This window comes from Acanthisitta chloris, unplaced genomic scaffold (assembly GCF_000695815.1).
Source record: "Acanthisitta chloris isolate BGI_N310 unplaced genomic scaffold, ASM69581v1 scaffold15692, whole genome shotgun sequence".
NCBI classification, from domain to species: Eukaryota; Metazoa; Chordata; class Aves; order Passeriformes; family Acanthisittidae; genus Acanthisitta; species Acanthisitta chloris.
The window spans coordinates 1-20,407 of NW_008662299.1; the positions used below are offsets into that span (position 1 = coordinate 1).

Here is a 20,407-nt window from a genome sequence, read left to right on the forward strand (position 1 = left end):
TTTGCCCTTTGATTTTACTCTGCTTTGCACTTCCTGGCCAATATGAATGTGGCATGAAGAGTCTGTAAGCCCCTGCAGTTTGAGAAAGAGCATGCTTGAGGCAGTGTGTGCCTCCAGAATGAAAGACCACCGAGTCTGAGGTTACAGCTTCCTTAACATTCTGGTTTTGATACTGATAATATTATTTAAGAGGCTCTAGGGAACATAATGGACTATAAAATCACACACACTTTTGTATTTATTTAGCTTTTGCCATGGATTCCTCAAAATCCATTAAATGATGCCCAGGCAAGACCAAAGACCCTTGGCCTTGGTGTCTTCAGCGTGGTAAGAACAGTGACCTGGCTGCACTGATCAGCTATATCACACAGCAGCAGAGTTTTACTCACTCACATCACTTCTCCGCACTTTGCATTAGTGAAAGGTGTTCCAGGGGAGGAACAAAGATCTGCTGAGCCCAGACAACTGAGTCTGTGGTACTTCAACTTGGGGAGACATCTCCCGCTCTCATCTGCCTGTTTTCTCCTGTACTTCAGGAGACATTTTATTAAAGCCCAGATACAAACATCCCTGCCCCAAAGGTCTCAAATTCACAGGGAGCTTGAAGATGAGTTTCTCAACTTCATCAATGATCACATCTGTCTTAAATCTGGAAAAAAAAGGTATGCCTGGTGATAAGATATAAGAAGCTTACCTTGGTGGGCAGGGGTCTAGGCTACAGGCTTTCAGCAGCTGTGGAGGACGGCGGCTGGTTACACACAGCGTCTCGTCTGCAGCCTCCCTGGTTTGTTTGTTCAGACAGGTCACCACAGCCTCCTGGACACCTGCACACCACAAAGCATCATCACAGCAAGCCCTCCATACCTGCAAGTTGGCCCCATATTTTCAAGATGTTTTGCTATTCAAGTCATTTCCCAAAAGACTTAAAAAAAAATATAGAAAGGATAGTCTATTGAAAAACAAATGGTAGTGATTTATTTCTAAGAAAAGAAACCAAAGAAATTTATATATATGAACAAGATGTTCACTACCCTGTCATGTTCGTTATCTTTCCAGCTCAATCACTCTTCTCTGCAGCATGTTATCGTATCATGTACAGCAAACATGGGTACATGGATTCTCCAGAATGGACTGATCCTGGCTGAAGACAGAGGTCATTCTCTACCTGATGGGAAATGGCATGGTGTTCAGGTTACCAGTCTCTGCTTTGCATGGAACTTATGTGCAGACCTGACAAGATGACCAGTCTGATGAAGTCAGGCGAGGACTGCTGGTCCAGAGGCATGGTAACCAGGAAAGCACTTTTCTTAACTCTGTGGAAAGAAACCACTGAGTCCTACCACATGCTAGTGACACTACTCTGCTAGGCATACAGCTCCACTCACCTTCTCTATGTGCTGGGTGATTTTCTTTTCAGATCAAAATTTTGTAAGCTGAATGTACTTCCACAGTTCAAATTTATCCTGTCTCAAGTGTGTCACTGATGAGCTCTTGACCAAATACTGTCAATTACCTTAACAGATTTCTATTGTCTGTTTCAATGCTGACTACCAAAACATGATTGACTGCTAAGTCTTGAATTCAACCTTTTCTCCATTTCTCAGGCTGATGGTTTTACTTCATCAAACTCATATAGCCAAACTCTGATACTACTGCTCTTCACTTTTCAGTATTCAACCAGCCTCCAAAAATGTTCCTGTCTCAATGTGCCCAGTCTGTGGTTTCTAGACTATGTATTGGCAGAAGTTTTTGCCTCTAACAGCTCATGCCAAGAACTAAAAATATGATAGTGAAAAAATCTGGCTTGCTCCAGCAGCAAAAAAATGTGCTTAGAATCACTTTCTTCTGCTTCCTCTTGAATGTTGCATTGCGAGTCAACATACTGATAATGGCTGTCTGTCTATTTTTGATAGGTCAATGCAGCAAATGGGGATAAGCTATAAATCTGGGATGGGTCATTGAACATTTAGGGAATATAAAGACCTCTGATTATACATCAGAAGTTTCACTGTACAGAGATAATGAAAAAAGGTATATAAACCTAAGTATGTTTATTTGCCAAGTAATTGAATTGAAACATTATTTACTGCACAATATTATTAAAACAGAAAGCTGTCTGCTTTAAAATTGTTTTTCCTGAAAAAAAGATATCTCAATAGGAAATCACAACACAAAAGTGTGTGATGGTGTGATGTGAATCTAGGCAGTTTAGGTTCACTTTCAAAATACCATCAAATGAGAATTTCTGTGTTTATATCTACCAGAATAGAATAATTGTTACATGATATTTGATGACAGCTCTGGGAAATGAAGCCACTAACGGCAGACTAAATGACTAACTCATTCCTTCTGGTTGCTGCTTCTGGGAGGTGAAAGGTTACTTTTGCATCTATCCAGTTTCTTCTCCTGGGACACTAAACCCAATAAAATTAGTTTGACTGGTCTTACACCTATGGCTACAAAAATATCTGACAGCATCTGTTAATCTGGAGAGTTTGGAGTTGACATCAGACAAAAAGAAATCTTGGGGAAAACGTTTTGCTGACAATTGAAAGAGATTAAATTTATGAAGAAAAATATCTCTCTCAAGTCAGTCACTGTGAGTAATATTTGAAAAATACACATATAATCTCTATATTCAAAGAAATGACATTCCAAGAGGATATTTCTAGGAAATATCCAGGTTTTGGTATCCACAGTATTAAGTGTGACAAATTGTTACTGCTCACTAGTAGCCTCAATATATGACATATACTCCTGTCAAATCAGTGTTTGTCACCACTTAGCTTACACTAGTGTTATATTTGTTATGTAGGAAACATAGAAAATGTATCAATGACCTGAGAACTGTCTGTGAACTACTCTAAACATTGGCCACCATCAGCAAGCTAAAAGTAAGCATAGAAAGCCTTGGTGCTATTTTCTACTCATTATGTTTTTAAAGATTGTAACTGAGTACTGGTGAATCTGCACAGATCACTCTATTAACCACTCCTAAATTGCTGAGTCATTTTCAGTTATACAGTATTTATCTATAGGAATCCTTTTTTTTTTAAAATCTCCTGAAACTTGTAAAAGGACAACAACTGGAAAAATTTAGGTTTAAGTTAAAAAATACTGGAGTAGCCATATTTGTCAGAGCTAGCTACATAAAATGATAGGAGTTAAAAAAAGGATATCAGAGAACTGGTGTGTTAGTAACTTGTAACAAGTTGAACCTGAGATCTTGGTTAACTTTGAGGAACTCCGAGTGCCAAGCCTGATAGTTTCAGACAGCACATATGGGGTTTTTTTGGACAAGGATTGGAGCTGATGTCACTTAGTGATAGGAGTTAGGGAACAGCTGAGCCCACAAAATATCAATAATTCATTTCATCTTCTGTGGAACGAGAATTTACTTCCATATGTTTGTACTTGCACAGAACAAACCGAGAGATAAAAGCTAAAAGTGGCATGTGACTGTTAGCCTATATCACCAGACCACTTTAACATTCAGCTTTTTTACTTGAGTGCCTTTTGAGTGATCCGCTGATAAAGGAAACAGAAACATGTCATACATTGATCACACTTGGTGACAGTCTGAGCGCAGAGCTCAGACATTCTGGGCTAAAATATGTTGTGCATGTGGGTTTTTTTCACGGGTTTTATCCATGTCTTTTCAAATATAGTTGGACCCTATGATATTCAAGGTTTTTTCCAGCCTAAATGAGTCTATGATTCTAAATAGCCATAGCAAAGCAGCATGTCTGTGGGTATTGACTGCAAAGCACACACTTGAAGAGGGAAAGCAAATCCAGCGCAGAAGCATTTTGCACTTACCTCCTCCACAGGACTCTGAACACTCCGTGAAGCCTTCATATTCCCAGTCATAGAGCTCATCGAACTCCTGCAAGCTGCCATACAGGAGCTCTGTCTCCTCTGGGGTATATTCAGTCCCCTCCCCACTGCAAGGACCACTGTAACAGACTCTCTGAGACACAGGCTTAGGACCTTCACATTCGTCGATGGGCAAGTCAGCCACAGACTGAGAGAAGGAGAGGAGCACTTGGCATTTCACAAGCCGCACCTGGCTACCTACTCCACAGGTGACACTGCATGCAGACCAAGCCTCAGGAATAAATCTGTGAGAGGAAGAGAGCAAGGCAAGTTATGTCCACAAGCAGCCAGACAAGCAAAAGCAGTATAGTCCTGTCCAGGCCACATTTTGTTTAACAAGAAACAGAGGCTTCACCCTGTCATAGGGCTATTATGAAATGCACACAGGAGCTATGACATAATGTTGATAACTTAGTAGCAGCACTGGAAGAGCTCTCAAATGCTCATGTGAAGAGCCTTCAAATATCCAAAAAGAAAGGCAAACACTTAGAGCACCTGCCTTGATCCTAACGTGTCTCAATGAAAGGCATCCAGCAATCTCCCAGTGTGCATCATGATCCGATAAGTGCCTGATCAAGTAGCAAATGTAAAATAATTTAAATTATTGTCCCTGTATTCCAGTAGGTCTTTTCAAGTCTTAATTTGAAGCCACTTAAAAGTAAAAATCCGAAAGTTTTTAAGCTGAATTTTTTATTTAGTTTGTTGGTTGAGTTTTTTTTGGGTGTTTTTTGTTAGTTTGTTTTTTTAAATATTTATTTCCCTAGAACATTTAATTTTTCCCTCATTAAAAACCCCCCGCCAGTGTTCCATTTCTATTTTGGTTTTCTCTAGCAGTTGCTTTTGTCCCACTAATTAGTAACCCTTGCATACTCTAAATTTGTGCTTCTGAAAGTTCATACATTAATACATGCTTTAATAAAAGCACCTTGCAGCTGTCATTACAATAAACAGGCTGAGTTCCATTTTTTGTTGGTTTCCTCACCAAAGAATAATTTATGAATTTTTATGTGTCTTCACCACTTTTTCAATGTCAGTATTGAAAACTGGCCTAGCATTTTACTCAAAGCTACACCAAGCAGAATTTTCATATTCAACTCTGTATCACACCCATGCTACCTTGTTGAGGTGTAACACAACTTGCTTTTCTGAGCTCATGTTGATCTGTAATGATTCCTAAATCTGACTGGAAACAACAGTCCCACAGCACTCCATGACCTGCATTACTTATGCTTAAACGCCTGATGTTAGAGGTTTTAAAGCACTAAAGGAATGAATACAGGGTAATTCAGCTGACTGACTTGCCTTCTCCATTGGCCATTCTGCCAAACTTTCTGCCACAGGCAAATTCTGACACAGGGGTTGTATTTCTACTTCAAGAGCTACAACAGAGAAGAGTGAATAATCAGAGCTAAAGAGTCCAGCACTAATCCCCAAGGAACCTCACAGGAACAGTCCGTGTTGATAACACTTTACTATTAACAGTAAGTGTTTGGGATCAGTCAGCTCCTGCAAACTCAGTAAGTTGGTTTTTATATTAATATTTTCAGTGCTAATCTAATGAATTGAAAGCTTTTTGTGCTAGGGTCTATTGCCAGACAAATTTAAGTCCTGTATCACCTGATCATATGCATTAGCTAAATTTATCAAATAAATCACAGGTTCTGGGATGCATTTTTCATTGAAATATAGCTGTCACTGACAGCATTTCTCTCCCTTTGGTCTTTATTTTGGTAGGCACAGTAGACTCAGACAGCTTTTCCGCGGGCTGAAGGCAATACATATGCCTGTTTCCTTTTATGGTCTAGGTCTACTTGGGTCTATAGGAAATTCAATACTCACCTTAAGAATCCTATTAAAAGTTTGATACAAAGAAAAAGGAAATATATTGTGACCAGCATCTTTGAAAGTATTTTTATACGCTTCTCTCTTTCATCCACTGCCTTTCTCTAGTTGATGAAAGGTCTTTCCCTTCACTCTGGAGTTTCAAAAAAATCCAAAACCAAAAAAAGAACCCGATGCTTTCCCAGTGCATATGTACCAGTATCTCTGACTGGAAAAGCACAGTCTCCTAGAGCAGAGAGTGTGCACCTCTTTGCCCATTTTTTATAGGTGTTTGTAACATCTTGTTACAAACCTGATAACCACTGCTAGCAGTACACACAGGAAGTAACAGAAAGAAAATAAATAAATTGCAGACATCACTGTAACATTTGAAACTATGCATCATGCTGCTACAAAGGCTGCAAGAATTCTTTCTGAAGCAAAGCTTTGAGTAACTAATGATCCAAAGTGATCCCGTTTTCCTACTCTTAAGACATTTTGTCTTAAAAGATCAGTCTTGTTTCAAAGATGTTACCTTTCTTTTTGAAAGGATTACACTCTTTAACAGCACAGGTGGGCCACTCATCTTGTTTTCTCTAAGACTGTGCAATTGCTCTAATACTATTTTGATGTGGAAAATCTCCTGTCAGAGATTAAATGGTTCATGTCAGCCACTGTGACTAGGATATTTTGACTAGTTTAAATGTATAGCTTCTTAAACTGACAAACTAAGAGGTAGACATCCTAACCAGGTTACAAGGGAAAAAAAGGCCCTGGTCTTCATCAGAAGCTATCTTCCTTTATTTTTAAACACTGTGAATTGTTGTGTAACATTGCTTTGTTGAAGACCTGCCATATTCCAAACAAAAAGCCAGGATATTTTGCATGGTATTTAGATATTTATATAAATAAAAGTATTACTCATCTAGAAAAACAGAGATACTTCAAATACTCAGAATATTTACACATGATATATATCACACAGACATACACGGGAACAAAAGGAAAAGGACACAAAAGGAAAGTAAGAACATTATTAAAGTAGACAATCATTTTCTAAATGAGACTTGATCTGTAAATGTCACATGTATTATTTCACCTTAGTCATCAACTTGTACTAAAGACTCCGGAATACCTTCAGGAAATGATATTTCATTCATCTATCTAGGCCTAGTTTTTACATTTTAAGTGAAAAATGAGGAAATTTAATTTAATTCTAATATAACTTTTGGCTTCTAAAGAGAGAACTGGTAGAATGAAGAGTTAAAAACAGACAAAAAAGAGGGGCAACTCAAGAAAACCCTGAAAAATACATCTCCTTGATGTCTCCATACTTGTCATTAAAACGGAACATTTATGTAATGTGACTGTATAATATAAATATACAATGTTTCTGCATTTTCGATCTTCCTAAACCCAGGAAATTACAAAGGCTTTCAAATATCTTTGTGTCACCATTAATGATAAGTGTTGCCAAATGGTGTGTGCAAGACTTACAAAAGTATGTGAATAAAGAGGAGACTGTTCCATGGATTTAAGGTTACTTGTTCTGCATATAGTTCATCTGCACAGCATTGTGCATTTCTGTGTGCCAACCTCTCAGTCTGCTTTGAAAATGGAGGTAGTGGAATAGGTTTAGTTAGAAGTAGTTCTTTTAGAAGAAGGAAATGATGTAGGTGTTTCAGCTGTCGTTGCATATTGTTTAACTAAATCCTACCGTAATAATAGCCCCTATATTAACAACCCTAATACATACGACAAAGGCAATCACTTGTTCTACTAATGTGATAGTAATTAAGTGTCAGGCAGAACCCATTTGTGCTAATACTTGTACAAATGAAAAAAAAAGATGCCTCTTGCCTCAAAGAAATTACATTGAGTATTTCATGTCTCTAAGCATACTTCACGGCGATTAGCAAGCTCCATAGAATCAAAAATCAACTTCTATTATTATTCTGCACATCAGACATGGCAATGCTTTTTCCACAAAGGAAAAACACAGCAGTAAAGTTGTTCTGAGAGCTCTGATGAATATTTTAAAGAGGAGTTTTCTGCTCCTGTTTCAGACATCACTGTAAGGTGGAAAAGTGCAATCTGGAAGGAGGGAAAATCATGAAATTTCTTTGTTATGACTGATTTAACTGTGCCTGCTGCTACTCAGCTGCTGGAGCACTGAGTACATTACAGCATCCAGCTGTGGGGTGACTGAATGGTCCTTCTGCTTGTTGTCCCCTACCTAAATGGGCACATCCATGAGTGGCAGTGCTCTCGAGCTGGAGATGGTAGAGGGCAATGAAAGGTGGAAAACTCTTCAAAGAAAGCTGGGAGTGAAAAACGGATGTTGCTTGTAGACAAACATCTATACTTGTTTCCTTGACCTGAGGACACTTTTATGGTGATGGACCAGCAACCTTTTCCTGTGATATAAACACCCTTGCAAAATAATGAGTTCTGGATTTAAAAGAGGCATTTTGTATTTCAGTGGTTTATATTAGCTGTTGAAGTTTCACAATTTCTACAAGATTGTGTTCTGCTGAAGGGACTATTGCACCATCTGTCATGTGCACATTAGCCCATGATAGGCTGCATAATGTGTTCTAAAAATTAAGGAAAAGAAATGATGTCACTGATACCAATGGACTTCTACAGGTGTTCTACAGAGCCAGTTTTGGCCCACTGCTTTTGTACTGTGCTACAATCACTGAAAGTGCATTTTAAGGAAATTTTAATATAGCAAAACCAATTTGCAATATTTGTATGTAAAGCACTTACTATCAAATATGAAAACTGTGAAAAAAACAGCAGATCAGCCTTCAGGCTGCACATCCAATGGACCTGCAAGTACAAGTGAATTGAAGTTGTCCACAGAATTTCATCCACACAAGAATACTGTGTAGATATCACTTGCCCAGCTCAATTTTGCAGGGATTATTTGCACTTTTACATATGAGATTGCCCCCTTCAGACAACAGTGTGTCTAGCATTTTAAAAAGTCTTTCCTCTCTTTAAATTATATAATGGGAATGTCTCTAAAAATACAGATTTTGTAGCCTCAAATGTGCATGCAATGATCACTTGTACATAAAGACCGCAAAAGTGACATCAAAATTTGAGAACAGTGATGACAATGGCTGTACATTGTCTTGGGATAATGAAATTTTTTCCTTCAACCTCTGGGCACAGCTAAGGACTGGTGTATATTCTCCTTCATATAGCAACATATATGTAACTGGGGAAGTCAAAAGACAATGTCAATGCTGATCTATAGGGCCTTTCACAGAAAGTCACAGTGAGTTCAGGATGAAAACTGTGGAGAGCCCTGACGACTTTTGTGAAGATCTTCATAACTCTTGATGTATCCAGCCACAGCCTCTTCTTTCTAGGACTTGGGTTCCTACAATGTTTGTTATGAAGGAAAAAAAAGGTGTCTACAGAATGATGTTCTTTCAGCTATGGAGAAACACAGCTTATTTTCTTCACTGCTACATGATTCTATGTTCTCCTTAATTTTTATTGCTTGGACTTTTTTTTTCTCTTTTTTTTTTTTTTTTTTTTTTTTTTTACAAAAGTCCTTTGTTAGGTAAATCCATGGCTTACATGGAGTCTGAGGTTTTGAGACGTGCACATACCAGTAAGACTGAGTGTTCAAAGGCACAGACATCCATCATCCATTTATTATGGTTTGTTCAATGGCTTAGAAATGTTTTGTGATAGAACTCAGGAACTGAGCTCAGACTTCCAGATTCCTTGTCTTGAGTTGAAATGCAAACCCATCGTTTTTCTCCAGGACAGGCCACCTTACCACGGGTTTTATTGTGTGGGTAACAGCACACGCAGCATTTGGTAGCTGCTGGTGCCATTGTTCAAAGAAGTAAAACAGAGGACATGACCACTCATCAACAAAATCTCGGGGCTCCATCTGTTTGAGCAATGGCACTGGACCCAGCTGCACAGGTCCAATTCCAATCAGAGTGATTACAATCTGACCCTCCATAGTTTCTTCTCAGTTTAGCTTGAATATGATATTTTCCTTCCTCTTTGTGTCTAATCATTCTATGCTATTGGTGCTTTTCATTCACTGCTGCCTTTCTCCCCAGGGAAAGGTAACTGCTTCTGTCTTGTATAGTTATTACACATAAATCTTAAGTAGTTGTGACAGGATATAGGGGGTCCTTGAATGAGTAGACAGAAATCATTACCTAATGTGAGGCTGCTGCATTGCTGCTCTTCCTTTTGACTGACCATGTATATAGTTTAATCGTTTTGTCATTAGGTCTTAATATGGAGAAATTCCCCAAAATCTCCCTCTTCCTCTTCAGTGCAGTGGACAAGCAAGAGCCTAGCAGTTGATAAAGGTGTATATGTTGTCACTACGTTTTACTTCTTTTTGGCAATCCAACAGTCACAATATGCTTTATTTTTAAAGTAAAGCCTTATTTGGAAGTTTTAAACTTATTTATTAACCTGTGCATCAGGTACAAAGACCATGATGGAAACTCTTCAACAAGGAAAATTAAAACAAAATAGCATGTCTGTCTTTGGAAATATAAATACCTACTGTAAAATAAGACGGAGGTGTTGGGTGCCTCTGCCACACTGGCCTCCCTGTCCATATCCAGTTCCCTGAGGGCTTTGTCACCCCCAGTGATGCATGTCAGGAATTTCCTTTTGTTTTTTACTGAACTGGCCCCATCACTAAGATGGTGACATCTGGCATCCAGATATTATTGTTTGCCCTCTCTCCCCTTCCTTCCCTCACCCCTCCCCGCCCCTTTTTTTATGGCTAGCACTAGGGTTATTTATGGCAGTACGTTAAAAGCTGGATATGGTGTTAACATACAAAAGCATTTTAAGAGTTAGAGACAGAAATCTTTTAAGCAACCCACTACCACCCATAAACCCCATCTCATTGTATATAGAAAACCCACACTTTTTAAATCATGACTGCTGTTCTTTCTGACGGTCTGGGCCGATGTAATGAGCTTCAGTGAAAGTGGTCAGACAGAAAGATAATGTGGTTTCTTCCTCAGATAACATTTCTAAGGCCTGATGAATGGTCACTTCTGGTATGGACAGCAAAAGGAGAACAACACGTACAACAACACAAGACAGCAAGGACTTCTAACCCTAAACCTTTGTCCTAGCAAAGATTGCAATACTCTCTTACCAACATAGAGTATTTCATAGTAATTCTGTCAGCAATTAATTTTTAACTGATCCCATCTAGGGGTGCAGCAGGTCAGACAACATAAACAAACTATTCCCTCTAGCCTTCAAGCAGCTGAACTGGTCATGACTAATTCTTTGAGCAGCAGAACTGATGAAAAACAATTTAACATGGATTAGTATTTGAAGGCTGAGTGCTCAAGTGGATTCTCTGCTATCTGTTAAGGACTGAACTCCTCCAAAAAACTCTCCTTCAGCTGGGGAATTGTAGGGTGTCAGTTTTCCACTCAATCATTTAGTTTAGTCACACATGTGGAAAATACTACCACTGAATTTCCTGGTGAGTATCAACCGAGTTTGACAGAGGAGTAAAATTATCTGAGATAACTTTATACCTCTGTCAAAATCAGTTAATAGGAATAATTCAGACATTACTGAGGGAAGAGGAAGGCAATTGACAGATAGACATATACAGACAAAATTCAACTGTAAGACTTGCTTGCTTTAGAAATTCCTAAAGATATAAATAAAGGAAGGAAGTACATGCAGATGGAATAAAAATAAGGCATCTGATGCTCTAGCTGCACACATCAGAGAATGATCACACATTACAGGTGGGAGGATAGTGCAAAAAGAAATACTGTAGCTTTATAGATCATAGCATGCAATTTCATAACAAAAATCATCTTTAATAGAAAGTCATAGAAGTCAGAAGACAGCAAAACAGATCACAAGTGAGAACTCAATGCATAGAAGAAATATGCTGCAAATTTTTAGTTTTAACTTTTAAACCTACAAACAGATATAAACTTTGAGAAGAACAACAGAGTTGCTTATAGACAAGGTTAGTTTTCTCTGCCTGAGGAGTGGTACGGAAGAACGGGTCATAGTGGTAGGCATAGGACACTGTCTGTAGAGGAGAATGACTTGGTGGAACAAGAAACCTTGGGAAGACCCTCAAATGAAACATGGGAAAAGAATGAATCTTTACTGATATCTGCCCAAGTGGAGTAATGAAATTGGTAATCTTTGCAACAACACAGAGTGAATAGGAAAAATCACACAAGCGTGGCTTGTTTGAAGAAGCTTCCATTGCTACAGCTTCAAGTAAGCACACTAATGAACACACACTTGTGAAAACATGCTTATGAACACAATGCTGCCTCTTCAGCACTTGGTTTACCATGCCACTGGAGGCCTTTTGCTGTTCCTCCTGCCACACAGCTGCTCACCTTCCCCTTCATGCTGCCTCTCCTCTGCCCATAGTTCCCTCTCTGCTGAGCAAAAAGCTTCCCAGCTTGAGTCATACCCTCAACACTGCTCAACCAGCTCTGCTCTACCAGATCGGAGAAAAGAAATGTCTTCCTCAGAGGAGTGGAAACCAGCAGTGAAAATTGTTTTTTACAACCCCAGTATGTTTTCTGAAATATTTACACAGCAACACACTTAGGTGTGAGACAGTAAGAAGTTTAAGGTAATGTTTTTAGTTACTCAAATCCATAGTCAGCAAAACAGCTGGCCACATCACATGCAGTCTTATACCAGTTAGTGCTTGATCCAACAGTAAAAAAATCTCATCTGTTCCAGCCCTGAAATTACCATGCACCCACACTGTGGACTGATCATTCACCAGCCAAAGTATGTGGGTGGTAGCCTGACATCTGTCAGTATGGTGGGCCATGGAGTATTACACTGTGTTGCTGCATAGCTACAGAAGCAGAAGACAAAAGGTGCGTTATTATGTAATACACCTCGTTTTTCACCTAGCTGGTGTGTTTGAAATCCCTACACAGCTGAATGATGAGAAGAGATGCTATAAAGCTGGCACCAAAGTTGATTGCTGCCTGTATTTTGGTGAGTTCTGAATGTTTTGTCTCCTCTTTTGTATTGTTAAATACAGTTTTTCAATCCAATAACCAGGACCTAAAACTGTTTAAAGTTAGATATTAATGAAAAACAGTATTAATAGTGAGGCAAGGAAACCAATTTTATGTGGAAGGTCAGTGCTCAAGATTGCTTAAACAGATTAGATATTCTGGAACGATATGCAGATGGGAGTTTACAGAGGGGGATTGCATGGATGGTTCTTTCAGCACAAATTTTCTAACTTTGTTTTGATTTTCCTATCTCATGCCTTATCACTAAAAATGATTCCAAACTAAACATAAGGCATCTCTGAGCTTTGGGAAAGTTTGCATAAAGACCCTGACTTTGTGCTCTTTATTTTTCCTGTTAGTCAACAGATACAAAAATCTGTACTTTAATTTATGTCAAGTAGATTTCTCATCAGCCTAAAATAAACATCAGAAATGCTTCTGGAGTTGTGCCTTGCAGAGAGAAAACAAATATACAAAATGTCACCCCATGGCAGATTGAACCTAGTCTGGACTATGCCCCACTCTATGGATATATTAGTATCTCATGGATATCCCTGAAGTCTTGCATTAGATGGGGTAAAAAGATTGGAGTGTCTTTGTAGAACAGAGCCTTTATTGCAATAGAGCAGTGACCTGTAAGGTAAGAACATGTCATAGCTGCACTTAAAACAATCTGAATTTCTTAAGTCCCTTTCCCTTTAGGTCTCTCAACGTCTGTTTTAGAATCACAAATAAGATTCCCGTAAGGTTTTTCAGAATAAACACACATTGTCATAAACAAAAGCCTCTTCATTCTCCCCTGCAGGTTATGCCTAATCTCTACAGATTCCTTCTTGTTCATATTAAAAGCTACATATACTCATATATATAACTATACTGCTTTACTACAGTGTTATCAGCCCTGCTCACAAAATCTATCTAGAAGTTTCTTAGTGTCACAAATTATTCCAGATATGACCATGTAACTGGATATCAGTATGATTCTTATTTTATGCATGTTTCCAGAGATTATTAATAGTTTCATAAATACACATTTAGCTAAGTAATTTAGTATAGCCACAAATAAAAATCACATGAAAATAAGCTGCACTTTACAAATGAAAAATTAATATGATCACACACTGAATTTTCTAGGCTTTGACTCTGAATGTATCAATCTGCAAAGTCCATGGGACTCTGAAGCAGTTAGACATTTCATTATACTATACGTGATAGCTGATACTAATATACATAGAAACACATGTGAATGTTTGTACATTTATATGTCTATATGTGCTTATAAATGCATGTGTATACATGTATTTTTCTATATGTCTTTAGGCATGTATACATATGGCAGCTGGGTGAAAAAAATTATTTTGAGGGACATATTATATATGCCCTTTCAGTGCTCCAGTTTCAAACCATTTCAACTCAGATTAACCACGTCAAAACTGCTATTATGCTGCATGATAAGCAATGGTTTTTAGTCTAATACACAGTTGCAGTTGCAATAAATAATGCTATGTGCTCCCACACAAGGAACTGGATATTGATTGAAGCTGTATATGGAGACTGCAATTATAGCATGCATTTATCACAGTTTTAGGGAAAAAAGTCCAAAACATAATCATAACATTATTTTTAATTTCTCAACCTCATTGCTAAAGGTTTATGTGCTATACCATTTTGCTGCAACTTCCTTTTCACTGCAATTTTACTGGGCTAAGGAAGATTAATTAGTCATTCATTACAATAAAACTCAATTCTGAATGAAATTCTGAGGAGTTTTTTAAACCATTTAATCTTCCTAACTTCTTCTACAATAGTACTACTAAAGAAATGGAGCACATGCAGCAAACACTAAACTGTATTTTCAATAGCACTGTGTGAAAAACCTGGCTATATCAGGTCAGATTCATATAGTTCAATTTTCTTATTGATATAGTACAAAAAGGCAGGTAATGGAAATGCTCTGTTCCAGCTTTTTATTGTTACATTTTTATCTTTGGCATTTCGTGTAACTATTTTTTGCCCCCACCTCTTTCTACCTGAATGGTAATTCTAATCACAAAACAGAAGACAAACTAATAGAAGATAAACCAAAAAAGTTACAGTTAAGGAGCATAATGAATTAATTCTGTGCATTTGAGAAGAAAATGTACAGTTTCCATAATCCCAGGCAGCCCTAACGTGAGGGGAATTGTCAGTGTATGGACATAGACCAGTCTGCTATCCAAGAGTGTCTGCAGCAGGAGAAAGACCTACTAACAGGGTACAAGGTGTCAATTCAGATCCATCTTGCAGAGGTGTTTGGGCAAAGACAAGAAAATGATTAAAAACGCATGGAGGGGAAAATCCCTGAAATCATGTAAATGATAAGGCAATACAAACCACAGGGCTACTACTTCCTTTGGGGACGAGGCAAGGGGAAACATCACTGCCTGCCCTGTTCTTCTTCACATGGGTATTGAGAGAATAAATAAATCTGTGTAGATGCAGTGGTAATGAAGAACATATAACAAGGTAGGTAGAAGGACTCTTATTACAATATTCTTGTAAATAACCTTAAATAAAACATGCATATATTTGCTTAAATTAAATCTGCACTTACCCTTTTGAAATCTGTCTCTTCACACCCAAGTGTGATGCAGCCTTAAGACCATTGATTTCCACAGGGTTGGGTTTGGCCTCTACACTCTAATGGAAGCCAAATGTGTTCATGTGTTTGTTCAGCGCAAGACCCAGATTCCCATATAGAATCATAATTGAATCATAGAATGTTTTGGGTTTGAAGGGACCTCAGATGTCCTCTAATTCCATACCCCTGCCATGGGCAGGGACACCTTCCACTAGACCATCTTGCTCAGAGTCTCATCCCACCTGACCTTGAACACCTCCAGGGAGGCAACATCCACAACTTCTCTGGATCACATGAGGACCTGTTGTAAGCAGTTTTTAAGACTTACGATGGTTCTTCTGATACTGCTGCTCCTTCCTCCAGCTCTTGAGCCTGCTTATACCATGGCAACTTTGCTTCCACAGGGAGTTTCTCTATGGAACAAACACAAGCACATGAAAATAGGAATCATGCAGTAATGTTGCTATGTGTGCCAGCCTCCCTGCTGTCACTGACCATGCTTGTGATGCATGTGTACCTTCATCCACATGGAGGTTGAGCACAAAGAAGAAAGAGAGAAATGAGACCAGAAGAGTGGTGAAGAAACTCTTGCATCAGCTGGCTGATAATGCTTCGGGGTTATATGGCCGGGTACTTCACTGTTGCAGTTAAAAGGGCTATAGTGTTCTAAAGCCAGAAAGGCAAATTAAATAACTTCTAAGACTATACAAGTGGACTGGGAAAGTAGGCACTTAAGAAAATATTCTTTGGAGGGAGTCTTGCAAGTGCAACAGGCCTCCATTATACTGCAAAGGCAAAATGTGTTAAATCCCTGTGTACACCTTTAAATTTTAGAACTTCAGAAGACATGCTAAGCTTATTTTTGGTAGATTACAAAAAGGAAGATAATCCTGATATCAAACCTTAATAAACCTTAATCAAACCTTAATAAAATGGCCCAGGTACGCTTTTTAACTGCAAGTTTATCACTTCATCGGCTATGTGGATTTTAAAAAAAAGAGCTTGATACTTTTTCTGTCATCTCTGATGGAAAACAGTGGAGCTGCTTTTCCTCCCCTCCAGAACGTGTGCACAGTGTAATGAACTGCTCTGCTCTGGGGAGCACAGGGCCATGCTGCTTTGCAAGCCAAACTCCACTTTTATGCAGTGTTGAAGTAGAGTAGTTGAGCTGAAGGCAGTGGAGCTGTTTTAGCTCTACAGGGGTATAAAGCAAGAGCAAATTTAGCACTACAATTTGAGCAGGAGCTCTGCATTTCAACAAAACATTCTGGGCTTAGGATCAGGGGAAAAAAACAAAAGGCAGGGAGACAGCCCACTGAGGACAAACAGGGCCAAACCTCTTTGCCACTCACAAATCACCAAGGCCTTTTGGATTTATATGATGGATATGTACTCATCTACAGGAGCAGATTAACTTCATTCAGAATAGTCAGGAATTTTCTGTGACTCTGTTGTACATAACAATAAACATTTCGCATATGCACATGAAATTTCCCATCTGCAAGTTGTATCATAGAGGAATGACAACTTACAACTTGATTTCACAGCTACTGCAATTTTAGTCATGGAAATTTCCTTGGGCAAGTTAGTAACTGAGGAGAAAAGGGACAGTAACACAGTGACTATGGCCCTGTTTTTGAAACAGCTTGCCAAGCTCTTACTCTAACATATTTATTAGTGCCATTTAAGGATGAATATTTGCCAGCACAGCTCTTAGTTTAATCTATATTTTACCACATTTGTCATCCAAAATATGCAGGAGATATTTCTATTTATATGTTCTGCAGTTTGTTTTATGGGATTTGGAAAGCCAAATCTTACTGTGTTTTTTAGCTTGGATGCAAGTGCTTGTAAAAAGCAGAAGCTCATTGCCTGTCACGTGACTTTTAAAATAACTTTTCTTTTTTTTCAGAGGTGTAGTTAATTATGATTTACATTGAAAAATTTGTTAGAGGATTAGAAATGTTGATGTTGTACAGTATGCTTTGACAGAAAAAAGAACAAAAAGCAGCCCTGACACAAGCTAAGGAGGAATTTCAACCTCTGGAGATTAAAGTAAAATCTCTCCTTTTATAAAACTGTTCCAGCAAGAGCACTTAAATCCTATATAATACAGAGAATTGTATTAGATCAATACACCTTGTCTATTAAAACTGAAAATTATTACTTAATTCAGTGATCCTATTTTTTTCCCAAAATTGGTGCAAGATAAAATGCCTTAGTGCTTGCATGAAGTAAAATGAAATAAATTACTTGAACTATTTGCATTCTATTTCTGTTTAGCACAGTGTGTTAAGAGTTCCACATATTTTGCCTTGCTGCTTCAGCCAGCTAGGAAGACTTTTTCCCACTTTGTGTTAATCCAGCTGCAGAATGCAGAAGCAGTCTAAGATTAAACCATTCAACAGACAAGAGGCACTTTGCTACCTCTACTGATCTGAACCTCTAACTGTGAAATGAAAAGGACAGAATTCTAGCATATATATAGAATAAGCTGGATTGGAAGAGACCTCTGGATACCATCTGGTCAAACTCCCTTCTGAAAGCACTATTCAGCCTTCATTTACAAGGGTATTCAAACATTTATGAGAAACAGAGATGGTTTAGGGTTTAGGGGTTACAGCAGAGTGGCAGGTCAATGGTTGGACTTGATGATCTTAGAGGTCTCCTTCAACCTTGATGATTCTTTGATTACCACTTGCAGTATCGAGGGAAACCCAAGACGAGAAGGAAAACAAAATCACAGCAAACCAGTATGCTTTGTGTGGGACTTTCCATCCCATATGAATAAAAATGGAAGGAAATAACTGCCTACCATCAGAAATTAATTATGTATGTGCTGCAAATAGCAGCCTAAGAGTTTAAACAGGGTAAAGATGCCACAGTCTTGCAAGGGTGGGTTTCCAGCAAACAGTAATTTACTTTGCTCCCAAATGAGTCCCATTGGAAGAGACTTCTTGACAGAGGCAGGCAAGCAAAGATTTCCTAGCTGGTCTTCTCCCTTCCCAGGTTCCCAAAGTAGAAGTCAGTTGCAGGTGTTTTGCAACACATGATTTTTTTCCATGTCGTATGCATTTTGCTTAGTCTATGATACAGGCAGAGTGGATCCTGCATTACCTGTGTTCTCAACACCATAAACATGTAAAGCCCCATAAAAATAGCTGACTGAATAAGCCCAAACTTTCTAAACCTCTATATGAGGTTCAGAGTCATGCTAACATAGTCACAAGGCTTTTTTTCACATCTTGGAAAGTGGATTAAGTGAGCTCATGTTGGCCAGTAAAATACAGTGCAAACATACCCATTGCTCCCCAGAGACCCTGTGTCTGGGTTTCACCACTCTGGTGGCTGGCAGACACAGTGAATTTTCATGGTCCAGATAAACTGGAATCTTGAAACTTGGAAAGTGTGCCCATCATCAGCCACTAAGTGCAGAAAATAGATTCCAAATTTTTTCTATTCCATCTTGGAACGGCACAAGGTCACGGGTCAGATTTCTCTGGGCTTCATAAAAAGTGCTCTTAATGTGTTTCAGGATAGCAATTCTTTTTTAAAAATGAACTATTTTTTCCTATGGTACAGTTCAAGTCCCAATTTAGGAAAATTCAGTTTACCAGCATTGCTGTAGTCCAGAACCTTCCATAAGTTAGTCAGCATACAGACAGAGGTTGTGACAATAGACCTGTATACATGCACAATCCCATGCATGCCTATACACCTGTGGAAATTGCCAAATACCTGTTTCTGCTGCACCTGGTCACTGCCCATTAATCCAATCCAGTCTCCAGGACTTTTTCTTACATTCCCATCCCATAAGAACCTCCAAACAACTGCAAAAATGTCTCCCTCTTTCAACAAATCACAGTGGATTTACCCCAGTATTACTCTCTGTCTGAGGCCCAAGTAAAAAGATATTTCCATACAAATTGTGAATATTCCTTGCTGTGTTTCGAGTCTAACAGTCTGAAAAATTTTGCAGCCTAGCTAGTAAGAGGAACCTCATGATAGGATATTCAGTGCTTGTTTCTGACCTATTTCAAGCTCCAAGTTATAAATGACACTTTTGTAATTATGGTTACACTTGCCTACCACTGGCAGTATTTCTATATTTAATTTATTTTAGAATACATGGCAAATTTGGCTCAGACACAGTGAGGTCAAACCTGCTTACATTATGGTCAAATTTACATTTGTACTGCTTGGTCTGCTGGAGCACAAATTGACAGTGAAAAGCCCAGAGCTTGTAAGAAAGAAGGGGTCAGCACTCTCTCCAAGCTGCTAGACGGTAGGCAGGAACAGACAGGTGCAAAAGCATAACTTGGTGCAGGTGGAAATAGTGATGCCAGCAACAAAATAAAACTGCTGAACATGGAAGAGGTCTGAAAAATTTATGAGAACACTTCTGCCTCATTACCTTTGGGTTTGTAGCAAGGAGTGGGCACAATGCATTCTTCTTTTATGTGTGGCTTTGTTTTAGAACTACAGCCTCCAGTATGCATCCCCCTGTGATCAATGCAAAGGACCACACGGTATCTGAGCCCTTGTCCACAGGTAACAGTGCACTAGATGAAAAAGAAACCAAAAAAGGTGCATGTGATACATCATAGGAGTGATAAATAAAAGGGGAAGCAACAGAAGTATGTGTACATCAGAGAGTAAAACACAATGCTGAAACACCCCATCTTGAACATAAACCATTTGTAATATTTGGTAGTTATGGATTAGGTATAAAATGGATGGAAACTTTTACCTTTCTTGCTCTGAACATTTACTTGATTTGGACATTGTGCCACTGGGTTTCTCCTGCAGTGTCACTCTAACAGTGTTGCCTACTTGGCTTGTGGCCATTTGTCCCATATTGGTTATGCTCAGTAACACCCTGTCAGGTTCATCTCAAGACACTCTGCTTTGCTTGGACAAAGTGGTGGGGCTTATGGGTAACATGGGTCACACTCAGCTATTTTGGAACAAGGCACCAAACAGAATGGAACATTATTGGGCTTTCTTTAGTCAGACACTTTCTTAAGTCTTCCCCCCCCCCCCCCCC

General features: G+C 38.7%; 1 protein-coding gene across 1 annotated transcript in view; it reads right to left on the minus strand.

The window, feature by feature from the left end:
- Positions 1-694: 694 nt before the first annotated feature.
- Positions 695-20,407, minus strand: part of LOC103798301 (ADAMTS-like protein 1) — a gene marked incomplete at both ends in the record, with an annotated part of 53,337 nt that continues 33,624 nt past the window's right edge. Inside the window, 4 exons of the mRNA XM_009070553.1 lie at positions 695-824; positions 3,820-4,121; positions 15,689-15,773; positions 19,775-19,922. Of these exons, the coding sequence (XP_009068801.1) occupies positions 695-824; positions 3,820-4,121; positions 15,689-15,773; positions 19,775-19,922 (665 nt within the window). The remainder of the gene's footprint in view (positions 825-3,819; positions 4,122-15,688; positions 15,774-19,774; positions 19,923-20,407) is intronic.